At 36.3% G+C, this 12584-nt stretch overlaps 1 protein-coding gene across 1 annotated transcript in view; it reads right to left on the bottom strand.

The window, feature by feature from the left end:
* Positions 1-2778: 2778 nt before the first annotated feature.
* The window catches only part of GPR149 (G protein-coupled receptor 149), a 107435-nt gene continuing 97629 nt past the window's right edge, over positions 2779-12584 (bottom strand). Inside the window, exon 4 of the mRNA XM_010370619.2 lies at positions 2779-6231. Coding sequence (XP_010368921.1) covers positions 5659-6231 — 573 coding nt within the window. The 3' untranslated portion in view covers positions 2779-5658. The remainder of the gene's footprint in view (positions 6232-12584) is intronic.

Here is a 12584-nt window from a genome sequence, read left to right as displayed (position 1 = left end):
CTGCTCAGGAGGCTGAGGCAGAAGAACTGCTTGAACCTGGGAGGCAGAGGTTGCAGTGAGCCGAGATCACACCACTGCACTCTAGCCAGGGTGACAGAATGAGACTCTGTCTCAAAAAAAAAAAAAAAAAAAAAAAAAAAGAAAGAAAGTATTTAGAAGTTGTATTTTTACTAAGTGGTAGAGAATACAATTTACCTCTGAGGCATATTTTTTCCCTTATTCTTGAAAAATTATCCAGTGAGACTATGTATATGTGAAGGTAGAGCAAAGGTCCTCCTCTGTAACAAAGTGTTTCAAAAACAGCATGCCTTCGGTTATCTAAACTGCTCTATATAACATTGCAACAGATTGTGTTCAAAGTTGTTTTATATTTGGATCTTTGCTCAATTCTGGAAAGTGATTGCCTATTCTTGAGAGGAATATATGTTTCTATGCCTGTGTATGAATGTTTGTGTATATGTATTCTCTATGTATTTGAAATTAAGACTTCAAGGCTGTAGGAAAGACTAGCAGATATGATCTGCTTTGTATTTTAAGCTATAAAAGAGATTGTATAAACAAACCACCTTACATTTGGAGCACTATAGTCTGAACTAGAGTGTTGACATCACAGATTCAGGGTTAAGACCGTACAATTCAAAGTTGGGAACATGTATCATTGTTCAATTACTGTGTGCAATGCCTCTGCAGCTTATAAAAATGGGCAGGGAGCGCTATTTACATTCCATTATGGTACAGTATGTGATTGTCTAGTTGGTTATAGGGCATGCCACAGAGACAGACTTGCTAGTTCTTCGCCATAGTTTGGGTTCTTCTTCATGTACACAGCTAGATATATTTCCTAGTCTTCTCTGGAATCAGCTGTGGTTCTGTATTGAGTTCTATCCAATAGCAGAGGCTGCAATGACTGAGGTGCAGTTCTTCCAAGCCAGTCTCACCAAGCACTCCAGTGCAGAATCCTTCATGTCCTTTTCCCATCTGTTGGCTGATGCAGATGAGCAAAATGATCATAAGAACCATACATTAACATTGTAAAACTACATGAACCTAGACCCCTGAGCCATATCTTAAAGAAGAAAGGCTCTGCTGATAAGGAACATTCATTTAACTGCTGCTGCTCTCTGCCTTCCAAATTTTGTACAAATGCCTTTCATTGTTAGATGCTAAACCCCAACTTTGCAGAAAAGAGGGTCTTGGAAACAAAGTTTTCTGTCTTCTAGCCTCTGTGATACATAGAGGAGTGGAGAAACATTGAGATATTGCAGAGCATTGACAGAAAATAAATGTGATAATTGTTTTTCCCTCAAGCTATAGGCTTCATAGGCTTTTAAGAAATGTGTAATTTATTTCATGTTACCGAGGAAATCTTCTCCACTTATTGCATCAGAATACAATTCTGATGCCATCTCTACTACTACCACCCTAATCCTAACCAACATCATCTCTAGCCCCGACTATTAGAATAGCCTAAGTGTTCTTTCTGTGGTGGTTTTTGTGTCTGTACAGTCTTTGGCCCTTGCAATAGACAATCATTTTTGAAATCAGATCATGTCACTTTTTTGCTCAGAGCCCTCCAATGGCTTTTCACTTCATTTAAAACAAGACTCAATGTTCATACCTGGTCTGCACGGCACTAATAGCCTGTCTCCTCCTGCCATTATCTGTTTGCCTTTATCTCCAACCACTTTCTCCCTTTCTCACTCAGCTGCATTCACATTGACCTCCTTAATGGTTTCACAGATTCCAAAAGCCACACTCCTACTTCTGGATACTTGCTGTTCCCTTTGCTGGGACTGCAATTTCCCTAGATAATCACATAGAATGTTTCCTCACTTTATTTGAGGCTCTGATGAAATGTTACTTTATCAATGAAGACTTTTCTGACTAAATTATTGAAAACAAACACTCTTTCCATCTTTGTCCCTTTATTCTAATTTTACTCTTTGGCCATTGTTACCTCTGGTCCCTATTTTCTGTCAATACACGTAATACCAGCATACATATATATGTACCACACACTTATCATTACCATATGTATATATGTAAATGTATAGAAAAGAACGTAACCTATCCAAAGAGAGGTTTGGCCTTTGTCCTCAGCTTCTGGGGAGGTAATTTCTAAGCCCTTGGAATGTCATGGCTGAAGAGTATCTTTGTTTGTCTGGGGGCCTTGGACCAGCAGATAGTAACAATGTGTTTTGGAGAGGGGACTTTTGGGCATTCTGTATCAACTTGGCCTCCTGGAGAGCCTGAAAGAGATATCAGTCATGTGAGTAGTCAGCCATGCTTACCATTGCTCCCACCATTATGCAGCCCCAGTAAGGACTCTGGACAGCAAGGTTCAGTTGAGATTTTCTGCTTGGCAGTATTCTGTGCAAGTTGTCACACATTGACGCCAAAGAAAGTAATGCCATCCATGACTCCATGGGGAGAGTACCACAGAAGTTCCACATTTACAACTTTTCCTGGACTTGGCTCTGTGACCTCTTCTCTAGGCTGATTTTATTCTGTGTCCTTTTGCTGTAATAAACCATAACCATGAGTACATAGTTTTCTATGAATTCTGTGAGCCCTTCTAGTGAATTATTGAAACTAGCAGTGGTTTTGGGAACTCCTTGAATTTGCAATTTGTGTCACGAGTGAGAGCAATCTTGTGTGGACTGTGTTCTCTGACTTTGTGTTTGTCTCAAACTCAGTAAATATAAATACATATATTTGTTTTGTTTGAGTTTTGTTCAAAAGTTGTAAAACCAAGTACCTAGAACAATTTTTAGTATGTCGTAGTCATTTATTAAATATTAGAATGAAGAAATGAATTAGGGTAGCTGAAAAGTATAAGAAATTAAGAAAAAATTGATTAATAAAATCCAATATTACACGTCAAGAAAAGCTTCCAAAAATGCATAACTAAGACTTCTTTATTATATTTTAAGTAATATGGTGGCATTTGCTATCTTCAAAGAGTTGCCTCCATCAGTCACAACTCTCAGAAGGCTTAGGGATTATGTGTTAGGTGTTTATACTATTAGGGAGTCTTGGGGATTACGTATGCAGTTTAGAGGAGTCACCACCAGATGGTGATATTTTTATTAGGTAACAAGAAGTTTTTGCCTTCAGATACATCAATTTATAGAGAAAAGAGATAACTATACAAAATAGAGTATTTATTAATAAGAAGAACAATATAACTATACAAGGGTAAGGTATTTGGCTATATCACAAGATATCTATAAAGGTATTTATTTCCTCTACTAGAAACACTTTTGTAATCAATCACTCTAAAGAGTAAGTAGACTTAAGTGAACTTGTGTAGTTTAATCTGCTCCTCCCTTAACAAGGATTTGGAGTGCCATTCATGCTTAAGCACAGCTCTAGTAGATTTTTCTTGTATACTTAGCTATTGTTGGCTTGGAATTTGAAGTGTTACATGTTAGTAATATGAAGCTGATTAGCCTTTCAAACTATGACTTTGGGCTAAATAATCCTGGTGTTGTTTCAATGCAGCAGAATTTTTATGTGCATCCATTACACAGTTAATTCAACAACCAAGTGCAATTAAATGGGAATATCCTAATTATTTTTCCAATTCCCGTAGTTTAAGCTCTTGTTCAGTTAAAATGAGAGGGAAAACGGGCATTATTATCTTCTATCTATTTCTTAATGCTCTTTAAACCTTGATTTCTGTTAGAAACTCTGTCCCATTCAAATTGCTGTGCAGTTACAAAGAATGTGTTTGCCTCCAAATCTTTGCTATTTTTCAGCTTTATTATGATCCTGTGTCTAATTTACTTTTTGCCTGAAATTGCATTTTAAAGCAGCAATATCACTTTTCTCTTTCAGAAAATTATACATCTAAGTTTAAGATATCAAAGCCTATCTTTTACAAAGCATTATTAGAATATTCAATTCAATTTTTCTTTTATAAAGACATTTAATGCTACTGATTTATAATATCTGATTGATCTGTTCATTTGTCACTGTGTTAAAATAGCTGTTAATATTGGTGATAGTCTTATAAAATATATTTGTAATGAGAATACATTTGACTTTGAATTCATATGTTACACATTATTTGAGGCTTGGTTTACAAACATTATTAATGGTAATACATATGTTTCCCAAATTTAGACAACTAGATAATGAGAAGTTAAAGATCGAGAAAGTCCATTGAGATAATTATTTTGAAAATGACTTGTCCTTGTGGCAACAAAACACCCTCTGAAGATGAAACATTCTGAAAGCCCGTGTCAAGCAATTTTGAATTCTAATTCAAGCTAATAAAATAGACACAAAAATAAATCATTCTAAAATACAATTCATTCAATCTGTAAATAAATAAATAAAGTATGTGAGTGAGGGGAGGGGCACAAAGTCTAAGACCATGTAAAGTGCCAACTCAGTAACTTTGGAAAATAAACTTTTAGATAATATATTCCATATATGTTTACAGGAAGGTTAGAAGAAAGCAATTTGAAGAAAAATCACTTTATAATTTTTGAAATACACATTGCTATTATTCTGACAAGGTGATTCCTGCATTTTTGCAATGTAATGCCTTCTAGAATTGTCTTGAAATGTGTATCTTACAATCACTTAATAAAATAGGTTCAGTTATTTCTTTGAGACAACATGTCTTTAGAGAAGAAACAAGCACCTAAACTTGATATAATATTTGAAGTAAACTTTTCTATTTCAAGAATAACTTCTATTTCAAGAAAGTTTGCCCAATCCATAGCTTTAAAAACAGATACTTCTGTTTTAGACTTATAGGATTTTGGACTGCTGTATCCAAAAGCCTACCATGTTTGAATGCACCTCTCAGAACTGAATCTGCCAGTATTTTCCCCCAATTTCCACTCAAGTTAAAAAAAGAATTTAGGAAAAAGTATACAATTGTACGATTACAACTTTTTTCCAATAATGTTTGAGTTAAAGATACTTCTAATTCCACCTCTAACACACAACATATTTGTTTTATGGGACGGTCTTGACATACTGAAAAGATGAAAGGAAAACTGTTATAGGTAAGAAAGAAAGAAAAAACAGTAAACAATTTGTATTTGGTAGAAATGAAGGAAACAACTATTTATAGACTAGGAACATGTACATTTCCCAGTTGGAAGCTAATTTTTCATTTTACAGAAGAATGTAAAGCTAAAGAAGTAAGTGTAATAAGCTTGTTTTGCTAGGCACATTTAGGCAAGTTCCTTCAAATACAATTTGGAGTTTTGTTACATTTCTTCCATTCCCAAAATTTCTCTTTTTACCCCTTTGCAGTAAAGGCCAACATTATATGTAGAAGCATATGCATGAAACAGTATAGTCACTGAGTTTATACAATTTTCTGTTAACTAGGAGGTTGACAAACATAAGCAAAAACATTAGTAAAGTAGGCCAACATTTGATTTAGAACAGATTTTTTAGAAATCAGATAAGAAGCAAAATCTTTTAATTACCATAGTGTGTGATCTTTAGGTAACACATCAAATGCACTTAATTGTTTACACTAGTTCTAGTTGGTCCCACAAAAAATCAACTATTAAATCAGTAAAACTTATGTAAACCAACAAATAAAAGGAAATCAGTCTCATAACAAAGGTGTTAGTTTCACAGCTGACGTTGCAGATCCATTCTTGCTGCTGTTAGACCAAATACCCATTAACTACCCTTGCTTTCTTCCTCTCTTTTTCTGTAAGCTGTATTTAACAACTGGATTTCCTCCTGATAGCCATCCCTCTCTTGATGCTGCCTTTTACTGTTCTGCCTGTGTGCTTCTACGGTGTCTGGAATGGAGATATTGATATCACCATCAGGATTACTGGTGGGCAAAAAGAGGGAGTATGAGGCCGTTTCCCCTAGATCACAGGAAACAAATCTGTTTTCTTTCCTGGAGTAACGTAGGGATGGAGATCTGACTTGTGTGGAGGACTGGCTGATGTTACTAATGATTGACACAGTGTCCAAGGCCTCTTCATTATCGCAAATTTCAAGAACCTCTAAGTGTATTTTCACACTGGTGTCTGCAAATGTGGATGAAGAATCTTCTGAGTTTGGTTCATGGCCAACACTTTTGGATCGATAGACTTCTATTTTCTTAGAGGCTGGAGTTATTTTTTGCCCTTCTGCGCTTACCTCATAGGTAGAAAGAGATAGAGTTTTCCCTGTAGGTGCATGGAGAGACACAGTCCCCTGGAATGCACACAAGGGAATGGCAAGGGCACCACCGGAACGCTGGGGACAAAAACAAAATTGTTATTATTGAAAGCTAGTTTCTGAGGTTGAGACATTTAGAAATTCATTTTGTTCATCAGAATGATAAAAGTTTTCTATTTCAGATCAATTTCCCTAGAAACATTTTATAGATATGGGATTTAAATACTGCCACCGAAGCACCATACGTCAGTTTCTCCTAGGTCAAATCAGACATTTAATGAGGGTAGTTAGGAACATTTATTTGAAGATGAGGGGCATATCTCCCCAGTTAAAGGCAAAGGTGTGTACTGATGGGAAGCAACAGATGTTTTCAAAGGCAGAATTCGAACATAAAATTGAATGCATATTTACAATCTGAAATTGCTTTTTTTTTTTTTTTTTGAGACGGAGTCTTGCTCTGTCGCCTGGGCTGGAGTGCAGTGGCCGGATCTCAGCTCACTGCAAGCTCCGCCTCCCGGGTTTACGCCATTCTCCTGCCTCAGCCTCCCGAGTAGCTGGGACTACAGGCGCCCGCCACCTCGCCCGGCTAGATTTTTGTATTTTTTTAGTAGAGACGGGGTTTCACCGTGTTAGCCAGGATGGTCTGGATCTCCTGACCTCTTGATCCGCCCGTCTCGGCCTCCCAAAGTGCTGGGATTACAGGCTTGAGCCACCGCGCCCCGCCTGAAATTGCTTTTATATTTGTGATACATACTCAGTTACATTAAAATGTTTGCAAAAGTTGGAAGAAATGTAGACTGTGTTATCAACATGAACTTTTTTTTTTTTCTGTTTAGTATGCCAGAGTAAATGATAATTGTGAAACTGTGACTTAAGGACAAAAGATATTTCAACTGTTAGGTTTGAGTATACATAAGAGGAACCAAATGTCACCAGAATTATGCTATGGTGTGCTTACTTTTCCACAGAGAAATCAGTCACTAAAGTAACCCAATAATAAAGAATACTATTCCACCTCTTTCAAAAACTTGCCTAAAAGTGTAAATCTTTTCTATTATGCTTTGTGTATTAAGATTTTTTAAAAACTGTACTTACCACTGAGAGGTGCTTCAGAAATGTAGAAAATAAGATTGATTCTTAAAATAGTCTGTACTTTTTATTGCTGATTCATGTGTTCATACTTTCAACTGACATGTTTTGATTTTTGATTATGTGTTAGTCCCAGAAGATGATAATGTGCAAAACTTCTAGAGCAGTAATTCTCAAAACTGAGTCTCCAACTCAGCATCAGCAGCAGCTTCTGGTAACTTGTCAGAAATACAGGTTTTTAGCACTATCCCAGACCTACTCAATTAGGCCTCAACCCAGGTACAGGGTCAAGCAATCTGTATTTTAACAAGCCCTTTAGGTGATTCTGTTGCATAGTAAAGTTTGGGATCGCTTGCTCTAACTAAAGAAATGTTGTAGTCCAAAAAGAAAAAAAAAGGGGGGGATGGTGGAGGTACACAGACACTTTTTATATAAGTGCCTACCACCTGTGAAGCCTACAGTTACTAATTGGATTGGCCTAAATGTGTCTGTCCACCTGGGGAACTGGCATGGGAGATAATGGCATTTTTCCAACTTAGGATGACCAGCTTTCTCAATTTTCCTGGGACTGTCCCATATTTAGCACTGAAATTTCTGCATCCCAGGAAATCCCCCAGTCTTAGACAAATGGGCAGGAGTCGGGGCAGTGGGAGATTGATCACCCTACTTGCTATGGGCATTTTCAATCTGGACCCAACAGTGGCTAGAGGAAGACAGGTTCTCACTATTGGAGAACAGTTCAGATTATTTTCTATTTAAAGAAGTTTTAAAGAGGATGAGTTTCATTGGGGGTGTCTTCATGCTCTACTTCTTGAATTGAGAGACTACAAAAAAATACAGTGTGGGCTGTGAGACATATGATCATTCTTTCCTGGTTACTCTCTGTGAGGGGGTCTTGAATTCTCTTTACTCATAAGGAGACCTAGGAACCTAACTGTAGAGTCTTGCACTCTAAAGTTTTGGAAATTTTGAAAATTTACACTATAATGTTCAGTCCAGCCATCTGCCAAGGAAAAGAACTTCATTGACTCTACATGTGTAATGCTGGCTGAAGTAAGAGAGACAGAAGAACCACACAGGTTCATCACAGCATCAGACTATTAATATTTGAGCAGTGGCAACTTCTGGCAAAAGAAAAGTAGGTTTCATTCCTATTATTATACATCCAGTTATTAAACATTTGCTAAGTAAGGATGTACATGATTCTGAGGTTGCACTGGATGTATGGAGATGCTAGCTCTTAAGACCCCACAGATGATTGGATGAGAAAGTCACGTAAATAAACAAAATAAAAATTTTAGTTCTAAATGTAGTAATTGAGAGATAGCTACCAAATTCTATAAGGTCCAAGGAATGACTATTGCAGGTAGGGAGATTTCATATTGTGGAGGGGGTCCTGTGAAATTGATCTTAAAAATCAAAAAAAGATTTATAGGTTTTTTCGTTCATTTGTTTTTGAGACAGAGTCTTGCTCTGTCTATCTTGCTCAGGCTGGAGTGCAATGGCTCCGTCTCGGCTCACTGCAACCTCTGCCACCTGGGTTCAAGTGATTCTCCTGCCTCAGCCTCCTGAGTAGCTGAGACTACAGATGCATGCCACCACACCCAGCTAGTTTTTGTATTTTTAGTAGAGACAGGGTTTCACTATGTTGGCCAGGTTGCTCTCGAACTCCTGACCTTGTGATCTGCCTGCCTCGGCCTCCCAAAGTGATGGGATTGCAGGTGTGAGCCATCATGCCCGGTCAAGATTTACAATTTTAAAATCTTGCTTTCTGAGTGATAAATCACCAGTTAAAGGGTTATACTGAAAACTTTCCATCCTGAGAAAACATTTTTGTTATCAAAGACTGAAACTTCTGTTTTTTTCTGAATAAAAATTGACTGAAACATTATTCAGTCAGAAAATTTGACTGTCATTTAATAATAACATTCAATAATGTGAATTAGAAATTTAAGAATAATATTATTATTTAATAATGTGAATTATAAATACAGCCTAAGAGACATAGTTAATTTGAAAGCTGAACTTTCTGACATTTTAATTAATTACAGAATTAAAAAAAACCAAACTTGGTGCTTACAAAATATTTCTAAAACTTAATAATACGATGAAAAAAATGAGTTATTAGACAGTACCCAGCAGTATAGGCATGGCTAGCTTAAAGAAACTTTTGCTAGAGCTTTAACAGCATAATTATATCATTATATGTGCCAACTTGCTTCACTGGTAAGTAGTTGATACAAAAGCAAAAGTAACAAAGAATTTTTCTGCACCTGATTTTATGCATCCATACAACGCAGATTTCAATAACTTCCCCATGCTAACCTTACCTTGAAATGAACGAACAAGCTTTACTGAGTTATCAAATGACAGCTCATTAAAATTGGCATTTGAGAAATGCATAGTGCCAGAGTTTGGCTATATATGAAGTCTGATTTTTCTGAAAGAGCACACAAAGTCTTGAGTTACTAAAATCATTTCGTGAAACATTCATATTCAAATGAGTAGTGTTTATTTGAGAGTTACAGAGGTAAAACCACAGACAACAACAACAAAAAATAAACAACATAATTAAAAAATGGCCAAGAAACTTGAATAGACATTTCTCAAAAGGAAATATGCAAAAAGCTGAGAAGCACATAAAAAGATGCTCAGCATCACTAATCATTAGACAAATGTAAGTCAAAACTATAATGAGCTACCACCTCACACCCATTAGGATGGCTACCATCAAAATAGAAAATAAGTGTTGTTAAGGATGTAGAGAAATTGGAACATGTGAGCACTTTTGGTGGGAATGTGAAATGGTACAGTTGATATGGAAAATAGTATGGCATTTTCTCAAAAAATTAAAAAATAGAATTACCAAGTGATCCAGGAATGCCAGTTCTGGGCAGATACTCAAAAGAATTGAAAATAGGGTCTCAAAGAGATATTTGTTAATAGCAGCATTATTTGTAATAGGCAAAATATGAAAGCAACCCATATCCATTGATGAATAAATGGATAGCAAAATATGGTATATATATATATAGCATATATAATTATATATTATATAATAATGCATTAATATAAATGTTATTAATTAATTATATATTATATATCATGTATATAATATTAATATATAGTATATACAAAATGGAATATTATTCTCCTTAATAAGAAAGAAAATTTGGACATATGCCACAACATAGAAACTTGAAGATATTAACGCTAAGTGAAATAAGCTAGTCACCAAAAGACAAATACTGTATGATTACAGTTACATGAGGTACTTAGAGTAGTCAAAATATAAAGACAGAAAGTAGAATGATGGTTTCCAGGGGCTGGAGGGAAGAAGGAATGGAGAGTGATTGTTTAATGAGTAGAGTTTCTGCTTTGCAAGAGGAAAAGAGTTCTGGAGATGAATGGTGGTGATAGTTGCACAGCAATATAAATGTACTTAATACCACTGCACTCTACCCTTAAAAACAGTTAAGATAACGGCCGGGCACGGTTGCTTACGCCTGTAATCCCAGCACTTTGGGAGGCTGAGGCGGGTGGATCATGAGGTTGGGAGTTCGAGACCAGACTGACCAACATGGTGATATCCCGTCTCTACTAAAAATACAAAAATTAGCTGGGCATGGTGGCACGCGCCTGTATCCCAGCTACTTGGGTGGCTGAGGCAGAAGAATCGCTTGAACCTGGGAGACAGAGGTTGCAGTGAGCCGAGATCATGCCATTGCACTCCAACCTGGGCTACAGGGTGAGACTCTGTCTCAAAAAAACAACAACAACAAAAATAGTTAAGATAGTAAATTTCATGTGTATTTTACCACAACTAAAAAATGAGGGAAAAATACAGAGACAGATTATATAGAAACAGATCTAAGTGTACATCTTTATATTATTAATTCAAAATTGATAGGTTAGTTTTGGCAAAACAGTACTGACTTTAATTTGGTCATTTTAGTTATGCTAGTTTTGAAAGTAGTAAATGTAAAAATTTGGTTTGGTTTTAGATTTGTATAAGAACTGTAAGTGTAAGAAGTTTACACCAATTTTATTTGTATATCTTTAAGCAAAATCACAAACATTTGATTTGACAGCAAGATTCATAAAGTTTTTTCCTTTGTAAGAGACTAGTATATTATTTAAGTTAGAGAAACATTTCTCTAGGTAAGAGAAAATAGGAGCTTGAACTGAAAGAGAAGTAAAACTGAAAAGAAGTAATATCTGTATGATACAAGGAGGAAGCTGACAGAATCTTCCATCTCTCTTAGGAATGTGGGGTGAAGACTATTAGAGTTAAAAGCTAAGAGATTGGGAGGCCGAGGTGGGCGGATCACCGGACATCAGGAGTTGGAGACCAGTCTGGCTAACACGGTGAAACCCCATCTCTACTAAAATTGCAAAAATTAGCGGGGTATGGTGGCGGGCGCCTGTAGTCCCAGCTACTCGGGAGGCTGAGGCAGGAGAATGGCGTGAACCCGGGAGGCGGAGCTTGCAGTGAGCCGAGATCGCGCCACTGCACTCCAGCCTGGGCGACAGAGCAGGACTCCATCTCAAAAAAAAAAAAAAAAAAGCTAAGAGAAAAAACTAATTGAACCACTGTTATGTAGTAAGAACTGGGTTAGCAGGTAAGTCCATAGCAATGCAACAATGAGACTTTCATACCTTAAGAGCCCATATAATACAGAAATGCTCAAGCTCATGAACAATTGCATGTCCATGTGTTTGATGCTAAAATAGACCCAGGCTGGGGTATTATGAGACAATGGAATGGGGTGCCTAACGTAGGTGGGGTGAGAAAAAAGAAGACTTGAGAATTCTTCCCAGAGCAGGGCTCAATTTTTATAGATAATATCCACATTATTGTCTAACATTGTTCTAGAGGTCCCAGCTGTGCAAAAAGTCAAGAAAAAAATAAGACATATATATAATGAGTAGGAAGAGACAACATTATTGTAATTTATGGATGAAAATATTATCTTCCTAGGAAATTCTAAAGAAGTAATCTAAATATATTAGGGAGTTTAGCAAGGTGGCTGAATTTTAGGTAAAAAATATTAAGAAATCAATAGTTATTGCCAGTCAAAAAATAATTTTTAAAAGGTACCATCCAAAATAGCAACAATACTATAGAAGTATGTGAGACTTTATGAAGAAAAACAGCAATAATAAAAGAAGTCTTGAATAAGAGAGAAAGAATAATGTTTCTGCATGAGAAAACTTTCTCGCGACCATGGCAGTTTTCTTTTAATTTATTGATTTAATACAATATTAATAAAAGTTCCACTGAAATTTTGTTTTAGAAGTTTCTCTTAAGATATAATTTCAGGAGTAATTGCTTGCAGATA

The sequence above is a fragment of the Rhinopithecus roxellana genome, chromosome 1, assembly GCF_007565055.1.
Source record: "Rhinopithecus roxellana isolate Shanxi Qingling chromosome 1, ASM756505v1, whole genome shotgun sequence".
NCBI classification, from domain to species: domain Eukaryota; kingdom Metazoa; phylum Chordata; class Mammalia; order Primates; family Cercopithecidae; genus Rhinopithecus; species Rhinopithecus roxellana.
Note: the sequence above shows the minus strand (reverse complement) of the source record. Positions and strands in the feature narration are given on the sequence as shown.